This window comes from Vulpes vulpes, chromosome 4, assembly GCF_048418805.1.
Source record: "Vulpes vulpes isolate BD-2025 chromosome 4, VulVul3, whole genome shotgun sequence".
In the NCBI taxonomy this organism is placed as follows: domain Eukaryota; kingdom Metazoa; phylum Chordata; class Mammalia; order Carnivora; family Canidae; genus Vulpes; species Vulpes vulpes.
Window position 1 is genome coordinate 122,863,112 of NC_132783.1, and position 22,482 is coordinate 122,885,593.

Consider the following 22,482-nt stretch of genomic DNA (forward strand, 5'->3'; position numbering starts at 1 on the left):
TTTTAAAATAACAATTCTATATTTATTGCTCATTTTTACTAGAAAGTATAAGACAGTACTTGAGATGTAAATCAGTTTAACTTTGAGATAAACATTTACAAACTAGTTTTTGTAAACCTTTCACCCTCTCTTCCCCCATGTTTATTCACATCTTATTTGAGAAGTTCAAAATGTCAACACAAGATAGCACACTAAAACAAACTTCTCAAATCATATTAAGTAATCAAGATTAGATATCTCATTGCTCACAGACTGGATATCTTATTCAAGAAAGGGAAACCAAATTATTCTTCCCTAAAGAAACATAAGTAATTATATTGTGGGTTAGTGTTCTCCCATGTTAGCAGACTCTCAGCTAATCTCCCGCCCCCAACAAATTCTGCTATTACTAAGCTATTCATACAGAAAGTTCTAGCATCAATTAAAAAGTGGAACATAGTTGGGGCACCAGGCTGGTTTAGTTGGTACAGCACGCAACTCTTGATCTTGAGGTTGTGAGTTCAAATTCCACGTTGAGTGTGGAGATTACTTAAAAAATAAATTAATAAATTAATAAAAATATACCCCAATTAAAAATATATTAAAAAAATAAGACAGTAATTTAATTGCTTTACAGGATAAGTTCAATGATATGTCTTACTACATGTAATTTAATACAAAGTGTGCATGCCTAAATATAACTAAATTTGTACATCATTTATGAATTCATTTTTGAGTTTTCAATTGGTAAGTTGCAATTTGTAAAGTATTACCAATTCTTAATGTTATTATATTTTCCTCAAGCAATTAGTTCCTATAATTTAAACTGTAAAACCATGACAAGTCCCTCTTGCCATTTCACATACATAATTTTTTTGCAATATAATATTCATTATGTACCATTTAAACACATGGAGAACTTTATATGTCCCAAAGATTTACTTTAGAAGTTTTAAAGCTAAGAGAAATGCATTTTAAATTTTATTTGAATCAAAACAATTTAAATGTGAGCAATGAAAAATATTTCAAAAATGGTTAAGCCCTAAAGAATATTTTAGAACCTAAAATGCATTTTAGAAACTTTGTGTCTTCAATGAATTTAAATTACTTCCTACTAAAAATAGAAATGATAAAATTCAAGAGAATCTAGCTATGTATTTATATATAGTATGGTGTAGGTGAGTGGTTTTCAAACCTTTTTTTGTCATCCTCTTCCCATTTAAACAAAATTTGTCATGTAAGCCTTACATATAGAACAGATAAAAAGTGGTTACTGCTCTAGCTGGGGCTCATGTGCACAGTTCAGTTTTCCTATCTGTAAAACAGGGATAAAAAAAATCACAGCTAGAGCACTAGGTTGATAAGAAGACTGAGAAAGAGAACCAAGTAAGATAAGGTTTATAAAATCTCCCTGAGGTGTACAGAGCTGTTTAAATATTAACTAAGTAACCTGGATAAGTCATATCTTCTACTTCTTTTAGCCCAATTTGTATACAAAAATAAATGTTTAATAAAAATATTCATTGAAGCTTATTAGGAAATGGTTTATATTTTTATTTTCATATCCATAGTTTATCCAAATCCTTAATTTATTGTTAAAATTGTTCTTGCTAAAAAATAAAGGAGCAGTGTAAATACAATTCATAATTAAAAAACTAGTATTGAAAACATATGAGAATAATTAAGAGTATCTGCTAGAAACTCAAAACCTACAAGCCTTTAGCTCTTTGTATTTCTGATTTTATATTCAGTGCTTCACGTTCTTTTCATAGTTTGGAAGAGAAACACATTCAAGGTGGGGGGAAAGTTTACTACCCATAAAGAAAGACAGGAATCCCACAGAGATCAAGACAGATATATAGTAAAGATAGGCTCATGCCTGTTTAAGCTTCAACAGTGTTTCCTATTGTCTCACACAACTAAAGTTGTTATTTGAGCCAATTTCTTTCTACTCAATTTAGATATGAAAAAAAATCCTATTTCTGAACTAAAATGTTTTGGTATAATTATTATTTAGCTTAGCCTGTATTTCAAATGTTGAAATCTTACTTCTGTGGGATGGGAAGATGGGGTAAGGAGGGACCAGGATGTGCTTTTCCATCCATTCTTTAAATATTAAAGTCAGACCTAACTACAAGAAGACCTACCTGCTGTTTTATTCTTAGGAAGTAAAATAGGACATATCCAGGTTTAACTATATTCTCAGTTTCTCAACAATTTTCATGGGAATGCTTTAAACTAATGATGAAGTTATAACTGGGTGCTGTTAATTTCCCTCTGAAAATAAGAACTTAGTTACAAACATTTGCCTAAGGTCCAAACAAGGCTGGATACACAAAATTACAGATTCTCAGCTGATTTTGGTTCAGTTTATGGGGCATTATTCCCAAACAATGATAGCAAAATCTCAGGCCTGATCAATCCATTCATACCAAGCAATCTGGAACATTTTCACATGATAGGAGAAGAAAAGGAGGTCATAATTTTTGTATCCTATGTTGATCTGGGAATGGGAAAGTCTATTAGCCAGGGACATACAGAATGATTGCCAAGTACCAGTGATAAACCTCTAACTGTAGGGACACTAATCCCTACAACCAAGTGTGTGGTTTTCTCCAAACTAGTTCAGCTGCCCTTGTGTAGGGTTCAAAGAAGACAAACAATTACATTGATCCTGGTGCTCAGGGTGAGTCTAATAAAAAGAGCACTAGGAAGTTAGAGACTGAGAAAACAGTGGTGAGTCTGGTGATAAAACCTTATTTTCATGTTTTCCAAAAACACCAGATGAAGACAAAATCAACATTTTAAAGCATCAACAGTTTGTTCCATTAATACTTCAGTTGATTTCAAAATGTAAAGAACCACTGATGCGGTTTTGGTTTGGTTTTCTGATCATAATCCAAACTACACACACACACACACAAAAAAACCGCAGGACTTTATAAACTTGTGATGTTAATGTGAGTTTTATGCATTTTCAAAGTATTTCATGTCAGGCCTCACACCTGGGAGTGACATTTATGACCTCAATGAACAAAGAGATAAGTGGATCATTATGTATTCTAAATAAGTAAGCAGTGTGGCTACCCATGTTGCAGAAAGTTCGATATGCTTACCCAGATCTCTGAGGAAAGTGACAGAGCAGTACTAGTGACCAAAATGTTAGGACTTCTGGGGAATAGTAGTAAAGGGCGACTTAGTCATTCAATTAATAATCATGCTTAGAAAAAAGAGAAAAAATGTAAGACACAGTTTGAATTTTGAAAGAGAGAGATCTAACAAACATAATGAACATCAGGCATAGAATTCTATGGAACCCCGAGTTTTCTCTGATCTATTTAACCACCCACTGGGGTATATAACTTCTTCTCTCTACATCTCTAGTAGTATTACAGTTTGTAATGTGTCACCTGAGCTGAATAAATGGTCAATGGGTCAGTTTAGTGATTAATACATTTCTATTAAAACTACAATAAAACATACTGCAGTGTAAAGAGAGATATATAAAAAACGAGTATGCTGGATTTAGGTTAAATATCTATTTAAAACAATCAAGAAGCAGTGCTTTCTGTTTACTTCTTTTCCTTTGACAATCAGACGTTTCTTTGTCTTTCATTTTCTGTTCTGATCTCAGTTGTCACTTATCTTACTCTTTAAGAAACCTAAGTAGGTTTTCTGATTTCCTTAGATATCAGTCTGAATTGTAGCAATATAAAACCAGCTGATAACTAGCTCTATTTCTTTAGAAAGCATCATTATTTACAAAAGCACTTCCACTTCTAGAAAGAAACCAGTAGCTTCACTGGTTCAGAATAAAACAGGTAAAGTAAAACAAAAATTGGAACAAGGCACAGAGAATACCAATGGCAATCAGGACATTTCTACCACTTATTGCAAAAATGAACTGCCAGTAACTAAACCATAAGAACCACAACATGTGTAGTAAATTTCCAGGATATAAAAGTAGTCAGTTCAAGTACAAAAGTAGCATCATGACTAAGAACCGTGGCCTTGTGCCATTCTGACAGGATCTGAATTTCATCTCTATCACTTACTAGCAGTGTTGATATTAAAAAAAATTATTGTTTTCCTCATCTGTAAAGCAGGGGTAATAATAATAGCCATCTAATAGGGTTATCATGAGGAGTAAATCAATCCATGTAAAACACTTTGAACACATGATCGCATAAAAAGCACTAAAAAAGCATGTGCCATTAATAACATTACTATTAATTTCTGGAGTGAAGATTGCATTGCCATAGATCAAGCAATAGATCAAGATACACAGATATAAAGATGGACCTCTGATGGGTAAACTGAGATGACCAAAGGATTCTCCTTATTCTCATCATAACTACACATTTCCAAGTATCATGTAACACACTTGCACAAATATTTAATACACACACACACTTGCACAAATATTTAATAAATAAATGATGATTTAGTTAATTTGGGTTTCAGAGTAATACTGTATCTCTTTGAAGGAAGATAAAAAATAGTGTATGGGGGGCAAGAAAAACTTTTTGTGTATCTGTTTCCTATACGCAAATAAAATAAAACCAACATATCAGACAACTTGACAAAAGATCATGATTAGAAATGATTATTATAGGTTTTTAAGAGTATAATCTTGAAATGCAAACAAGTACTGACAAAATTGTCTCTTTCTAGGCTTTTTAACTTGTCTTTTCAAATATACATTCCCAAGACCAAGACAAATTTCTCTTAAACAGTACAACAGAATCTAGCATGATGCCTTATAGTTAAGAAGCCTTCAGTAAGCAGTTATTATACAGTTTTAAAACCAGGTAGCATCAGGCTCAAAGTCCAGCTTTTACCCATATTAGCTGAGTGATGTTGAACAAATTGCTTAACCTCTTTCAATCTTAATCCCCTAATTTGTGCACCATGGGCACAAAAATACATAAATCACAAGAGTTTTGTGAAAATCAAATAAGGAAGCAATATGCAATCTACTGCAGTGTCTAGCACACAGCACTCATGTCATCTGCAAATAGAGATCATTTCAGTTTTTCCTTTCTGATCTAGATACCTTCTAATATTTTTTCTTATCTAATCAGCTAAAGCCTCCAGTGCAATGTTGGTTAGAAGTGACAAGAGCATTACAAAGAATAAACTAACTTGAAAATTAAGTTTATCCAAGGATGTATAAGAACTGAACAATGAAAACTACAAAATAGTGTAGAAAAAAATTTTTTTAAGATCCAAATAAATGGAAATTTTTCCTGTGTTCATGGATTGGAAGGGTTAAAATTGTTAAGGCAGCAATACTTCTCAAATTGGCCTAGAGATTCAATGCAAACCTATAAAATTCCAACTCCCCCCTCTTTTATTTTTTTTCAGAAATGAACAAACTGACCTTAGAATTCAAATAGAAGTGCAAGGGACCCTAAATAGTGAAAACAATATTATAAAAGGAAACGAAGTTGGAGGACTCACACTTCTTTCTTACAAACTTACCACAGAGCTACAGTAATCAAGACAGTGTAGCACAGGTGCAAGGATACACATACAGGTTAGTGGAATAAAATTAAGAGTCCAATAATAAACCAATACACCTAGAGTCAAATGATTTTCAATAAGGGTGCCAAGATCAATGGAGAAAGGTGGGTCTTTTCAATAAATGGTGCTGAGGCAATTGGGTATCTATATACAAAAGAATAAATTTAAAACCTAACCCCATACACAAAAATTAACTCAAAAAGGATCAGTGAGTTAATTGTAAGACAGAAATTATAAAATACTTAAAAGGAAATATAGGTATAAATCTTTGTAACTTTGGATTAGCAATAGTTCAATTGATAAATATGGACTTCATAAAATTAAAAATTTTTGAGCGTCACAGGACACTATCAAGAAAGTGAAAAGAAAACCCATAAAACAGGAGAGAATATCTGCAAATCACATATCTAATAATAATCTAGTATTCCGAATATATAAAGAACTCTAATAACTCATCAACAAAACAGAAATAGTCCAATTAAAAATGGGCAATGAATACAAATATTTCTCCAAAGAAGACGCACAAGTGGCCAATAAGCACATGAAAAAATGCTTAAAATCACTAATCATTAGGGAAGTGCAAATCTGAGCCATAAGGAAATACCACTTTACGTACATTCAGATGGCTGTAATTGGGATGGGAAAAAAGGGAGAATCACAAGTGCTGGAGAATACTGGAGAGATTGGAACCATCATGCACTGTCAATGGGAATATAAAACGATACAGCCATTGTCAAAAAGAGTTTGGAGTTTCTTAAACAGAGTTAACACGTCCCAGTAATTCCTTTAAATGATGAATGGATAAATGAATGTCATATATCCATATAATACTATTACAAAAAAAGATGAATACAGGAATTATAGACACTATATGGGTGAATCTTGAGAACATATATTTTTTAAAGATTTTATTTATTTATCCATGAGAGACACACAGAGAGAGGCAGAGAGACACAGGCAGAGGGAGAAGCAGGCTCCATGCAGGGAGCCCGATATGGGACTTGATCCCGGAACCCCAGGATCACGCCCTGAGCTGAAGGCAGATGCTTAACCACTGAGCTACTCAGGCACCCCATTGAAGATATTAAGTGAAAGAAGCCAAAAACAAAAGGCTGAATAACATATGATTCCATTTGTATGAAATATCCAGAATAAGCAAATTCATAGAAATAAAAAAATAGGGATCCCTGGGTGGCGCAGCGGTTTAGCACCTGCCTTTGGCTCAGGGTGCGATCCTGGAGACCCGGGATCGAGTCCCACATCAGGCTCCCGGTGCATGGAGCCTGCTTCTCCCTCTGCCTGTGTCTCTGCCTCTCTCTCTCTCTCTCTCTCTCTGTGTGACTATCATAAATAAATAAAAATTAAAAAAAAAGAAATAAAAAAATAAATTGATGGTTTCCAGAGAATGAGGGGAAGACAAAATTGGGAATGACTGCTAACAGTTAAGGATTTTTTTTCTTTTTTTAAGGACTTTATTTATTTGAGAGACAGAGAGAGAGAGAGAGAGAGAGAGAATGCTCCCCACGGAGCAGGGAGCCTGACATGGGGCTGGATCCCAGGACCCTGAGATCAGGACCTGAGCAAAAGGCAGACACTTGAGCAACTGCGCCACCCAGGCACCCGTGTGAGGGGTTGTTTTGGAGGGTAACAGAAATGTTCTGGAATCAGACAGTGGTACTGGTTGCAAATTTATGAATATACTAAAAACTACTGGATTGTATAAATTAAAATAGTGAATTGCATGGTGGTGAAATTTATCTCAATTAAAAATTGCAGGAAAACTTGAAATTGGGTGAATCCCCCCAAACTGCACATATATACACTGATTCTTATTTCTATACTCCCTCAATAATGCCCCAAACGTGTCAGTGAGCTGGCATTTTTAAAAAATCTTTATTCTAATTCTCTGAATGCTACTCTATATCTCTTCTAACTTCAACCCTTTCCTCTCTAGAGTAAGCATCTTAAAATTGTGTGGTTTTGAAGAAACACTGTTCACAAGCTTATATATATACACCTATAGCTATATTTATCTCTATATCCACCTACGTCTACATCAATTGATATTAACATAGATGTAAATGGAAAGAGAGAGACACGCAAATAGATGGATGGAAAGAGAGATGATGGATAGGCACATTTAAGAAATATTTTCCTAATATGAAACAACTTGCTCTTTCACAGACTCCTTCAGAAACAGTGATTCATTTGTCAAAATTACACCACTATGTGCATTACATAATTTGCTCATTGGAGAGCATTTACTGCTAAGTCAAGTCATTTACTTATTTATATCTTAACCCTTGTCATTTATAGTCTATATTAGCATTGATAGTTCTATCAGTGAGAACTTACCCTGAGCATGGGGCCATTTTGAAACACATGTGGCTCATCACAAACCACACAGTATTCATTCAATACAGGGATCCGCTGTTCAGCAAACTCAATTGTCTGAATAAAACAATAAAGAGAAATAATTAAGCTCAGAAATTATCTGAACACCCATTAAAAGCTAAAATCCTTCTGCAGTGGATGGCTTGGCTCATACCTGCACGAGGAAGCCGCGGTCTCGTATTGGAATGCATTTGGCACCATTTGGCTATAAAAAGCAAAGTAAAAGAAGAAAATAATTTTTTAACTCAAAGAATATATAAATTACAGACTTTGACTTTCTGCAACAGTGAATACAAGTGTGATCTAAGACGGCCTGTAATATGAATTAGATCACCGATTATGACATCAAGATTTTAGAATTTCTTTATTATAATATACTTTCTGCCATTACTATTGCAAGCCTTGTCTAAGCTAAATGAATAGTATTCTTAATTTTTGATCTTCTAGTAAAAATGATTGGCATTTTTAAATGATCACAAAAGCTCATTTCCTCTACTGCTTACTGTCAAATGCTCCCACCTCCTCACTTAGACTATTTTCGATCTTATTTTACAATGAGAATTATTCCTCCAAGGATATATGAGACAGCTACTGAGGAGGCACAACACTAAACTATTGTACTGTATGAGGGTTAATCATACAGGAAGATAGTAAGGCATTTTCCTTTACAGAATATGTGAAATTATCTTTCGTAGGTATAACTATCATGGGAAACTCTCTTTGTTATTAACACTTTGACATTATTTCCTGTGTGTGTGTCCTTAATGCTTACTTTTGCTAGGAAATGGACTTTTAGGGATCTCCAACTAAAGTTATCAACATATTTAAATATATTCTCTTAACACAAATATAATTTTATGATATCACTTACAATGTAATTTTAGAAATAAAGCTATACAAGAGCAGAACAACTTTCTGAAAATATATCTCATTTTTTTTCAATTTCATCGATTGCTAAGTGTATCCATATGTATGGTTAAGAGCTACATACATGCTTACCCTAACACACACACACACACACATTCCCCCCCCCCAAAAGAAGCAACATTTTTTATCAACTCTTTTATGTAATTAATATACAGAAGGTAGGTCTGTTTTCTTTATCTGAAATTGGCTCTAACTGATCACTCCAAAGGTAAATTTTGTGTAAGACTGACTCCCAATAAATACCACCCAAAGGACTCAAGTTTTATCACAGTCACCTTCCAGCCCCATCTCCACCAAAAAACTTCAGGATTAAGTGATTTCAGTTTTATAAAGTAGACACTGAGAGCAGCTTTAAGTGAAGCTCTGGGATACAGAAGGAAATGCTGCTTCTCTCTACAAGTTATGATGTTCATAGGCAAAGTGTTCCTTTGTAATATTAGAGTAATATACATATATATATATTTAATTATTAGACTAACTCTGTCCTCCACTACCTATGTATGGAAACTAGCAAACAGATAAACCTACTTGATAAAACATTGAAATGCCATGCTCGCTTAGTAGGATAGGCTTTAGGGATCTAGGCTTTAGGGATCCAACCGACATCCATTTTTAGCAGCATTCATGACCATGACCAGAATTTGGACTAGACCTTAAATCAATAGCTCTATTTATTTTTTTTAGAACCGAAAAGAACATTCCAGTACCGGTTGCACAGGTCTGGTCTGCTAAATCCTATCCCCAAGGAAAAAAAGGGTGCAAAACAAAACAAAACAAAAAGACAAAGCAAACCAAAAAAATAAAAATAAACCAACCAGAAACAGATGTTGCTTCTTTCCTCTACCAGACCTGACAACACACACGCGCACACACCCCTCTCCTGCCCCTTCGTGATCATATAGGAACTGGGGATGAAAAGGGTTTACGCACAGCAGGCTGGGAAGAGGACGACGAAGATGGTGTTAAGATACCAATAAGCCCTGAGGTAAGAGAGAGCCTCCTGCCCTCTGCGTTAGGCTCCTTGAAAAGCTCGGTCTTGGAGGCCTTGGGAGCGCTGCAGTAAGACTTGCTGAGCAGCTTGTGGCTTTTCAGCCCGTACAGCTCTTCCATCCGGAGGTTGCTGGAGTAGGATCTGCTTAGCAGTTTGTGGGGCTTCAAGCTGGAGCTGTGCTCGCACCGCGGATCCCCCGAGCAGGACCGTGTCAACAGTTTGTGCGACTTCAGGGTGAGGCAGTCCTCGGGCTTGACAGCCGCGGGGCAGGGCCGGGTCAAGAGTTTGTGCGACTTAATGGTCGTCACCGCCTGCTCCGCCCTGGGGTCGCTGGACAGGGAGCGGCCAAAGGTCCTGTGCGACTTGGTGGCACACACATCGTCAGCCTTGACGGTACTGGAACAAGTCCTCCGCAGCAGCTTATGCGTTTTGGAGATTCCGTCTTGCTCGGATTTCAGTTTGGATTTGCTCTTACCGCAACCAGGGGGAGGATAACTTGGCGACCTTCAAAAGGGAACAACAATTAACAACGGGGCAGACCTGGGCGGCTCTGGCCAGCTCAGCTCTGCTAGATGCCCCCTCGTTTTACTACAGCCCACGCGGCTCACATAGAAACCCAAAGGTATGTGCGCCGTGATCACACGGACTGACCTGAATTATGTGTTTCCTGCAAAGCAAAAAAAAGGATTATCAGGTTTTTGGCCCCTCCTACCCCAGAACTATGCACAACTAATCACATAGAGACGACTCCGTGTGATCAGAAAACAAAGAATGTCATTTTAACACATTTAACTCACGGTAAGAAAACAGAAACTCAGTGTAGAAATGAGTATCTTTCTATGTTTTCGATGGAATGGATAGAACTTTGTCTGTTCTTTGAAGTCATACAGAAAATAAATGGATGCCAAGACTATAGGAAGAATGCTCCGAAGTACCAAAGAATCGAGAAAAGACAACGAAGTCATCTACTACCCACCTGCGCAAGGTAGAAAATAAATGCAGGGGAGATTTCACCTTCTTCTCTGACAGCTTCTTATTGTGCAGGCAATTGGATTTTTCTTTGCTCTGTTTCCACTGCTGGGTAACAAATGTCTGCATGATCCTGTCAATCCAAAGTAAGTCTGTCATCACAGTTCCAAGATAATGTAATATGAGATTTCTCTACTATAGGGGGAATGTATTTATCAAAGGAAAAGAAATGCACAGTAATTGGAGAGATTCTAATTGAGAGTCATACGAGATGTTTCCACATGTAGGAAAGCACCATGCAGAAAATTTCTAGGACTTTACTGCATTTTGGTTAATAACTCATTAATTTCTGTGATACGATTAATAACACAAGTGATAAAAGAATTGAAAAAATGGGGGCACCTGGGTGGCTCAGATGGTTAAGCATTTGCTTTCGGCTCAGGTCATGGTCCCGGGGTCTGGGATCTGGCCCCATGTTGGGCTCCCTGCTCAGTGAGTTGTCTGCTTCTCCCTCTCCCTCTGCCCCTTCCTCCCACTCATGCTTGTGCTTACTCTCTCTCAAACAAATAAAAAAATAAAAATCTCAAAAAAAAATTATATATTATAGGATATAAGGAGATTTAAAAGGGCAGCCTTTAGGATCAACAACTTTAGCCAAAGCTCTTTAGCTGAAAGGACATTGTGAATTATTTTGTTGGTGCCAGAAACAGTTTTGAATAAAATGTTTGATAGTAATTATGATTTTATCTATTAAGATACAAGTAAAGTCAATTTCTTTTCACTTGATTTGCATATGCAGTTTTCTTCATGAAAAGGGAAATAAAATGAAAGTGAAATCGTTAAGTAAAAACAAACCATGTAAAACTGACTCTACGGAGAAATACGAAACCAGCAAATTTTCTTTCTCAGCACAGCCCATTCACTTTTAAATGGTTTCTTAAAAATATCTGTGTCGGCTATGTTGGCGGCTGGGTGGCTCAGTTAGTAAAGTGACCAACTCTTGGTTTCAGCCTCAGGTCATGATCTCAGGGTCATGAGATCCAGCTGGTTGTGGCAGTGCAGAGTCGGCTTGAGATTCTCTCTCTCTCTCCCTTTCCTTCTCCCTCGGCCCCTCCCCAACCTTTTGTGCACACACGCACACCCTGTTTCTCTATAAAATAATAAATAAATCTCAAAAAAAAAAAAAAACCAAATGTGTATGTCTCTAAAAACTTTTAGTTTACTATCATAAAGCAGGAATTTGGTAAATCCTGATCTCAGTATTTTCTAAGTTAAGACCACTGCACATCACTATTTTATGGCAAAGAATTCTGGAACATCAGCTGTGGACCTGAATATATGGCATTGTTTTCTGAGAAAGGTCCCAGATTGCGACAACTTCTAGGTATCTCATCTTTCAAGTGACAATGGCAGAGGGTCTGTTAAGGCTGATATTAAAGTAGATGTGAACTTTTACAATTAAACATTATGTATACAATAAATTAAACATTCTGATTTTCTTTCAAAAGTCAGTTCAGCTTTCCCTGCTTTTTATGTTCTTATCAGTTATTCCTTTTTTTTTTTTAAGATTTATTTATTTATTCATGAGAGAGAGAGAGAGAGGCACACACCCAGGCAGAGGGAGAAGCAGGCTCCATGCAGGGAGCCGACATGGGACTTGATCCTGGGTCTCCAGGATCACACCCTGGGCTGAAGGTGGCGCTAACCTGCTAACCCACCGGGGCTGCCCTTCTCAGTTATTTCTAACACAGATTGCTTTGGGAGGAAAAAAAAATGGTATCAATATTTACCATTTATAATATATCAAGGAGTAATTTATAGAACAATCTTTTTTCTCTTTTAACTCTCAATACCCCCAGAGAGCAGGAGCTATTATTTCACACAAATAAGGTTAAAGATTGAAATCTTCCCAATTTAGCCTGGTGGAAAAACTGCAACACCTATGCTGTCCAGTCTAGACTGACCTATGTTAACCTATGCTGCTCAAAAGGGAAAGGTGGGACTCTTAGCACTAAGCACTATTCTCAAGACCATTCAGGTTCTATCAAATTAACTCAAATCACCAAAAAGTACAACTTCAGCCTTACTATTCTGACCTTTAGTCATCAAGCTTAGATAAGTTCAGAAGAAACAGTCATTCATGGAATATTTTTTAGCTACAAACTGAGAGGAAGAAGGAGATAAAACTGAAGCCAATGATGCAGCATTCCAAATTTGCAGTAAATTCGCCTTGAAGCTCAGGCCAATGGAAATTTTTTATTTTTTATTTAATGCTTTATTTTTGAAGATTTTTTTTCACCCAAGATCTCAGCAAAATTTAAATGTAATAGTAATATTACTTTGTTTTTCCCTGTATGTAACCTGAAATCCCACTAAACACCCTGTAACACCACTAACCCTTTCTACTACGTACATTCAGATTCTTTTCCTCCTATGATAAACTGCCATTCCTGTGCACCATTCCCCAAGAAACCTAACAAGTGCTTTTCTAACTCTTGATAGACTAATTGGGACAAAACAATAACGAGTCAATAACTAAAGCTGTTCTAACTTCCATATTGCATTAGCGTTCCACAATGTAATCTCAGCAGCTAAAACCAGTAATTCTTAAACTTGGGACACTCAGATCCCTAGATGTCCTTGAATTCAAAAAGCAGGAGTTAACTGTCCTGTAAGAAAGTTAATGTTGTGTTTAATGTCCATAGTATGTGAAATATACATGCGGTGTAATGACCACCTCTTAATAACAGAGGGCCACCAAGAGATTTTAGTGTTCACACTAGTGTTTCTATTATGCTGGCACTCCGAAGAGCTACTACATTTGCCACTGGCTGATAATAAAATAAGAGGAAAAAAGGCTACTGTAATCGTCATTAAACCCGTCTACTTGCCGGAAACACACCAGATAAAGAATCATGGAAAAAGTTTAATGAGTGTTTCTTATTGCTGAAAACAGACGAGAGCAATAATAACAAAGAGCCTAGATTTTGAGTCGGACTTCCTAACTTGCCATATGTTTCTGGAAAATAATCTCTTTATATTTCAAGTTTCTTCTTATGACTTACTATGAAGATGAGATCAGATTTTTGGAAATCATGTAATTTTAGACTAGCAGGGATCATAGGCAAGCCCAGTTATTTATAATTAAGGAAAAGTAAATTAGATTAAAATTTATCAGGAATCATTAAGAAAAAGTTTTAGCACATATACTAAACTGGCCATAGAACTAAAATTTATCCATAGAAGTAATTAACCTTTTTAAAATGTTAAACATTTAGATGGAAATATTAACAAAATGTTACATATCCAAAGTGATTAAACAATGAATATAGAACACAGCTTTCCTTAATTTCTCAGAGTTGGAATTATACACATCATTTTTTTTCCAAAGCCCAAACAATAGGCTCAGACAACATTAAAGGGCAGAAAGTTATATATTTCAAGATTTCTGTTTTGTAATTCTTGTCTTGCTGGAATCAACCTCATTTAACTTTCATGAAATAATTTTGTTAAGTGGCTAACAGAAGTACATAAAGTAAAACTATGGACTGTGGATGATAGTTTAGTGTCAATATATATTCATCAACTCCAACAAATGTACCATTCTAGCAAGAGATATTGATAATAAGAAGGCGAGGAGATATATGGAAAATCTCTGAATCTTGTATCAGTTTTGCTGTGAACCTAAAACTTCTATAAAAAAATAAAATCATTAAATTAAAAACATTAAAAACAAAGAAGAAAATTGGGTGAGGGGGAAAAAACTACATAGGAGGGGGAATGTGCCAATGAATGGTGGTAACCAACTTGGATGGCATAACAGAGGCAGGCTCTATACTTAGCTCCAAGATGTGCAAGATACTAGCTTGACACAGAAAACAAAATGCAATTTAAAAAAAAAAAACCAATTCTACTGGAAAAGCACACCTAATCCTAGTACAGAAAACTGAGAAAATTTCTCTTTTGAGTCCTTTTCAAGAAATAACACTGCATTCTATAATGTACTAAATATATGTTATAAATTGAATTTAGTTTTACAGATGTGCAATTTGAACCATTAAGGGCTTATTATCTAATTTTTTATGTTCACATTTAAACCCAACACTGAGAATTTGCAAGAATACTCCCTTAATTTCCTTTCAAATGTGATCCACACATAACTCACAGTTGAGCAATGTCAAATCATAAAAACTTTAAGACAATTCTAGAGCTCCATAATATGTAACCCTTAATAACACACATAAGCTTCCACCTGTATCCATAATCTCAGGTAAAATGATCACAATAAATCCCCTATTTAGTAAATGAAATAAAAAAGTTTCAAAGTACTTTCTCTTAGAACATTGCTCAATAAAGGCTAATGTCTGATACCTAATTAAAATTCATTAAAACACAGGTGAACACATGAACTCCATCATCATGGTGGGTGCAAATCATGTGTTTAAATATACAATAATCTAATGATCTGTCTTGAAAAAATTAAGTTGAGGGCAGCCCGAGTGGCTCGGTGGTTTAGCGCCGCCTTCAGCCCAGGGCCTGATCCTGGGGACCCAGGATGGAGTCCCATGTCGGGCTCCCTGCATGAAGCCTGCTTCTCCCTCTGCCTCTGTCTCTGCCTCTCTCTCTCTCTCTCTCTCTCTCTCTCGAATAAATAAATTTTAAAAAAATCGAAAAAAGAAAAATTTAAGTTGAAATAAAATTTGCATAATCAGAAGAATAAATAACCCTTCAGGTATTCTCCAGTAATACAAATTCTTACAGCTGATATATAGCATGGGATTTATTAAATTTATATTTTGACTATACATTATGTTTTGTTTGTTTTTATTTTTTGTTTGTTTTTAAAGATTTTATTTATTTGAGAGAGAACGAGCAAGAAAGAGAGAAAGTGCACAAGCAGGAGGAAGGGTCAAAGGGATAGGGAGAAGTAGATTCACCACTAAGCAGGGGAGCCTGACGTGGGGCTCAATCCCAGGACCCCAAGATCATGACCTGATCTGAAAGCAGATACTTAACTGGCAGAGCCACCCAGGCGCCCTGCTACTATGTTTTAAAAGTCATTTTGACCACGGTAATTTTATGTTTATAAAATATAAACTCCTCCATTGAATTAGTCAAGATCTAACAAGGAAATAAAAGGTTTATTTTTAAAAGAGAATTGATTGTTTGAAGAGTGTAGGTATAGAAGCTAAGCACAGTGCAGTTGCCCAGGGCCAATGGCTGCTGACTGTTACCACGTCTAGGCTCCAAGGGACAAGCCTAGGGAAACCGTAATGGAACCCAGTAAGAGAGAGAGTCCTGCAAATGCTGTGGCTTAGAGCAGAAAAGAGAGCTTCAGCTGAAGAACTAGTTAACTCAAGGTGACCTCTTAGGGTGGAAGCCAAAGACAATAAATACTCTCTTCTTAACACTGCTTCCTCCTCTGTTGGTCACAGGAGACACAGCGACACGTTAGAAGCTATACCCACCATATCAGCTCCACAGGTAAGGGCAGAGTTTTGGAAGGAGGAAAGTGGATCCGGGCAGGCAAATAAAAAGAATGCAGCCTGGTCTAGATGTGAACTCTGCCAGCTAAATTACTGATGCAGCTCTTGGCATCACATGAGTTCCTCTCCTGAGGCACTCACTTTAAAAAGCTCTTATTGAACAAGAATGGGGGAGGGAAGTGAGCAAAGCAATGAATCCATTCTCTTTAATAGAAATTTATTTTTTATTCTTGGGAAACTTACTTTTTTAGCTGATGTCCCAATCCAAATCGCTCTTTTGTAGAAATCTGAAAGACATCAACAGTGGGCACTGCAAAGGAAAATATAATGAGTTAAAATGTTGAGCTGAAACTTAACCACCAGCCAGGAAAAAGAATGAAAAGTATTATAAATGATACACTCTAATATGTACATATACATAATTATACATTTATGCTATATAATACATAATATTATATTTATACACACATTCATATTTAAAAACAGTATACACACAGTCCTGTACATTGCTATTTATGCTTAATATATACAGATTTGGAGATCATTCTTGGTCATTGTATATCATACACTAATGTATAATATATGTGTATATAAATATATAGTATGTAAAATGAAGAATTGCCAAAAAATATGTAAGTGTAAATAGCACTGTATAGGACAGTTTGTACAGGATTCTTCAAGTGAAAGAAAGAAATGTTTATATAAACATGCACCTTTTTCTTCTTTTGCAATTTAACAATGGATGATGAGGTATAAGAGACTTATTACCTTTCACTGGGTAGCCTGATGTCATGTAGTTTTACCAGATAGATGCATTTCTGTAAGCTAATAACTATGATGTTTATGAATTTAATAATCTCTCAAAAAAAGTCACTCATCATTCATTATTCACAGATTTATTAAAGAATATCCTTCTGAGTGTCCACCGTGCCAGCTAGAATGGCAAATACACACACACACACACACACACACACACACACACACACAAATATTCTTGTTATTGTAAAGCCTTGGTCCAGTGGAAAAAGACAAACAAAAACTAGACAGATACAAAACGCCACATGGTGGTAAAGGTTCTGGAGAAAAATAAAGGGAAAAGGTCTTGGAGTAAAGGGTACATGGGCATAGTAGGTTCCAGCACTAGATAGTATGGCAGGAAGAAAAGTGTCCTATCAGAGGAAACCAGGAGGGCACAGCCGCTGAGGAAAAAAAAGTGCTTCAGTATTCTACGAACAGGAAGGAGATCGGTGGAACTACAGAGGAGTGAGCAAATTATCATTTTAGGAGACGAAATCTGAGAAGGACCTTGGGATCTCTGTGAAAAACAAGGGTAGAAGTAGGAAAATCACTCAGGAACTTCATAAAGAAATTGGAAAGAGATACTGTCGTCTGGATCTGTGGAGATGGTGAACTGTCTTGCTAATAGGACATTCTCAGACCATACATGCTCCACAATGGAAACCAAATTGGTATACCCAAATTCCTCACCTCCTGTGTTGGCCATTACTCTGGGACACAAACACTCCACTGATCAAAGAAAATTGGTTAGTATCATCAATCGGTTCCTTTTCCAAAAGCATTCTAATCCTTATATACAGACTGAGGAACAGAGTGGACACTGCTCAAATCCTACTTGTCCCAAACCCAGGCTACAGAAATTAAAAAACGAATAAAGAATCCTAACATCTTGAAAATTCAGCAGAATAATTTTTTTAAGAAAAAGATGACAACATTGGAACATGCTGTGCTCTCTCTTAAAAGACTGAAGAAGACACAATCTCTTCTCAGGCAGATGGAAAAAGTGACAGGGGAGATGGAGGCAGAGAAACAAAAAGGATCTCGTATAAAAAAAAAAGCAGAAAATTCCAAAATGCACTAGAAAAACTGAAACTGTCACTGGAAAAAATTGTATAAATGCACAAAGAGATAATAGACACAAATGTTTACCCAGGATATATATATAGTATTCTTACAAATTAATGATGCATGTTTACCCAGAATATACAAATCATTCCTACAAATTAATGATGCAAAGATAAAACTTATTTATACTATGAATGACTAGAAAATAAATGTCAATATTTTACTAAAATAATAAATCTCCTAGGTAAACTTAAGTTACAAACACTGACTCAACTAGTAGTATAAAATCTGGATGACCCAAATTTCAGAATATACTGAAAGAGGTAACAAGATGTTACTTCCAAAACTGTTCCAAGATTCAAGTGAAAGAACATATATTGCTATTAAATTAATGCAATTATTACTATTAGCTGCATTAAATGTATACAGAAAATGTTAATAATCAATGAAACTGGAAGCAGAGTATATAGCAATTTTTCCATAAATCTAGAAATGTTTTAGATTAATTTTTATAATTTTTTTGGGGGGGAGAGGAGAGAGAGAATCTCAAGCAGACTCCATACTCAGTGAGGAGCCCAACATGTGGCTTAATCTCACCGCCCTGAGATCATGACCTGAGCTGAAATCAAGAGTTGAATGCTTAACCAACTGAGCCACTCAGTCACTCCAATTCTTATAATTTTTTTAAAGTAATAGCTTTCTGATAAATAATAATCAGTTAGAAAATAAACTGGAATACAAAAATCCTAAACTGAAATACAAAAGTCCCATTAACAAACAAATAGCAAACAAGTACTCATGAATAAATTTAGCTAAAATTACTGACCTAAGGCAGAAAAAAACATAGAACTGTACTGATCAATATAACTAAAAGCAATAAACAAATTTTCCTTTAAAGGAAAAATGAATATAAAAATGTCTGTTCTTCCTAAATTTATTTAAAAGTTACCTTAAAATAACTACATAACTCCCTACAAGTTTTCATTTTTAGGGACAAGAGAACAAGGAAGAACTTGACAGAATGCACTAGAGAAATATTTTCATATTTTAAAAAAGGTGAAAGTTACTCAATTTTTCCTTGTCTTTCATATAATGTAAGTTGGGAAGGCAGTCAGTGAGGGCTGTTTAAGATATGTGGAAATGATTCTAACACTGACCATGTACATGCAGAGGTACCAATGATGAGATGTTGTGCACATAAAAATATGTTTAATAATGTTGGTTGGTTGTCACTTTAAACTAAAAGCAGCCTTGCCCTTCAGATCAGAAACTAGACTTATACACCAGCAATTCTGAAAAAAAAATACATAAGAATAATCATGTCTTTTTATTTAAAGTGTATTTCTTCATGTACAATGAAAATAATCCCTATCTTCAATATTAAAGTGGATAAGGAGGTACATTTCTTTAATTCTTATCATTCCTGTTCACTTATAGATATTTTGTCAGATTAGCCCCGGCCAAATATTACAGCTCAAATAAGTATTAATCATGTATTTCAAAAACCTAGCAATGAATGCTTTCAAAAATAATTGTTAACTAGGTCAGTCTAAACCTTGGATTAGTCATAAAACTTGCTTGAAGTAAATGAAGACTGAAGTGTACCAATCGAAAATAAATACGTGGAAGATAATATCAAGGAAAAGGAGGAAAAACCAACCCGATAAATATACATAACAAAACATAAGCAACACCAAAATAGATGTCTTACAAATGAACAAAATTAAAACACTTCAGACACAAACTAGCAGAAGTCTCTAAAGTATTTTTACCCTTTTGTGGGGGAACTATTATGATTCCATAAACTTACTTACACTTGGTCAAATTTATCTCATTCACAAAATAGTCACTCTTATGTATGGAGAAAAAGAAGCATAATCCTCATGTTTCTTTGGGTTATAAACTATTAAATAGGCAAATGAACTAATAGAAATGAAAACAGAAGAACTAAATTATGGGTAAGTTTCAACATCAAAGAAGGTGAACAATAAAATCATATAAACATGAATTAGAATACAGTTGTTAGAACATTTATAAAACCATGCAAATATAACAAATCTTTAAAGAGACACTGAGAAGGAAAATTTCTGCCTAAAATTCGAAATTATATTTAAAAAATGAGTAACAGTCGTAAGATTACGTAAAAGCATGCCACATTCTCATCTCACACAGATGGAGTGGAGTCAGTAGAGATGAATTGACCCAATTTTGCCCCTAACCCTGATAATTAAAAAAAAAAAGTCCAGACATAAGAGCTGCTTTTTCTTTTAACCACTAACAGAATAAAATTGAATGATCATGTATCAAATCTCTAAGGAAAGAAAAAAAAAATTAGCCATACAGCAGAGTATCTGGGGAAGGAGCAAAAACATATACCTAAAACCTGAAATACTGTGCAGATATTACAAATTATTCCATTCTAGAATATTTAATGACTTAACGACAGTCTCATGACATAATATTAAGGTGCATAACTATACAATTCAATGTCAACTTTATGAAAATGAGGCATGTGTGCACAGAAAAGAGAAACACTAAACTATTATAGGTTTCTCACTATAGAGGGATTATGAGTAATTCTTTTTCTTCTCCATTACATTTCTCTCCATTTGAAATAATCACAATAAAAATTTAGTTGTCTTTGCCTGGCATTAAGTCATATCATGTTGTTTATGTTAAGAGTTGATAGAGTAGAAATCATTCTACAAAAATAGAAAAGAGGTGACTCAACGGAAACTTTTTCAAAATGAGAGATTTTCCTATGTATTTCATAAACTTGGAAGGACAGGAATATTTCTTGTGTAAAAACTAATAGTCGACGTAACTTCCTTAATATGCCTATAAAGAAAAACATACTAAAATCAGAGTACAGAGAACTCTGTAGAGCACAAAGAATGTGTGAAGATAGCTATGACTTCAAGAGGTGTTATCTATGTCTACATCTCTTGATTCTGGGTGGGTTTTTCAACCACTTTGAACAATACAATACTATGGAAGATTCACTGGGCCGTTTTCCAGATGGCATCCACAGCCTGTCTCTTGGAACGCTTGCCTTCAGCCCTCAGTCACCATGCTACAAGAAGCCTGAACCACATGAAGAAGCCATGTGTAAAGTCAACACTCAAGTCAAGAGGCTGCAGCTGAGCTCCAAGATGGCATATACATCAACTGTGAGATATCTCAAAGTCCAGCATCGTGAGCATCCAGCCTAGTAGCGGCTTTAAAAAACATAAGCTCCACCTACCATCTGACCTCAAAGGCATGGCAAGAACTCCAAGCAAGAACTCAGTTGAGCTCAAAGAATAGTGAGAGATGGTAGGTTGTTTTAAGCCACTAAGTTTTGGGGTGGTTTGTTATTTAGAAGTATATAGCTAGAGCAACATGAGTAGATACAGTTTGTGTGTGGGGGGGTGGGGGTGTATGTGTGCGCATGTGCACAAGTACGTACATGTGTATTTGGTAGGGGAAAATATTTTAATCCAGTAAGCCTTGGGAAGATTAAATAATAGCGTCCTTTGTTGTAAATAGTTATCACTTGAGATACAGTAAAATCATCCCTTAAGATGGTGGAAAACGAAAATATTACGAAGATCTCCATTTTCAAAAATATAACTATGTTATATTTATAGTTAGGCTAAATTCATCAGTAATCAAAGGAGGGAGAAGTAAACATTAAAATTAAATCTCAGAATCAGAGACATAAATAATTAAATCTAAGGGTAACCCAAAAGATGCTTGCTGAGCTTCTACTATATGCGAAGTTCTCTTGTAGGTTTTATTCTGCTTGTTTCACATCAACTTGTCAACTTCTGAAATCTATACAATCTAATCCTGTATATTTCTGTTTCCCTAAGTTATATTGACAATAAACCATCTTTGTAAGGATGCCAGAATATTTAAATACCATTATCAAGATAGCTGCAATTATGCTCAGAATTACCAAATGAACATTTTGTTTAATGCACAATGCACAATTAATTCATATTCAAAATAACAAACAGAAATAAAACTAACCTGGGCCATTTAAATACTGTGTTAGTGAGCAGTGTAGTCGGACAATTATAGGTTCTGTTCGAATCACTTCCCAAGCCACAGCAATCTCCTCCTGTGCAAATATATTAAAAGATGAGCCACCTTTTAGCATTCTTGACTTTTTTCCAAAATGAAAAGAATTGTAAATTTATTTTAAAGAAATATATAAATCAATAAGGCTCACAAAAATTACCTCAAGATCTATTGGTTTGGAAAAGAATGTCAAAGCATTCTCAGTTTTTGCCTTCTACATAGGAAAATTAAAGTGAAATTTTAAGAAATAACAAAGTACTATAATAAGAGCCCATAAATTTC

At 35.3% G+C, this 22,482-nt stretch overlaps 1 protein-coding gene across 4 annotated transcripts in view; it reads right to left on the reverse strand.

Annotated features, from left to right (window-relative positions):
* Positions 1–22,482, reverse strand: part of PARP8 (poly(ADP-ribose) polymerase family member 8) — a 173,710-nt gene that overhangs the window by 37,919 nt on the left and 113,309 nt on the right. For all 4 annotated transcript variants that reach the window (XM_072756941.1, XM_072756944.1, XM_072756943.1 and 1 more), the window contains exons 10-15: positions 22,150–22,240; positions 16,516–16,582; positions 10,794–10,919; positions 9,757–10,321; positions 8,054–8,104; positions 7,861–7,956 (exon numbers count right to left, since the gene is read on the reverse strand). In XM_072756941.1, coding sequence (XP_072613042.1) covers positions 7,861–7,956; positions 8,054–8,104; positions 9,757–10,321; positions 10,794–10,919; positions 16,516–16,582; positions 22,150–22,240 — 996 coding nt within the window. The remainder of the gene's footprint in view (positions 1–7,860; positions 7,957–8,053; positions 8,105–9,756; positions 10,322–10,793; positions 10,920–16,515; positions 16,583–22,149; positions 22,241–22,482) is intronic.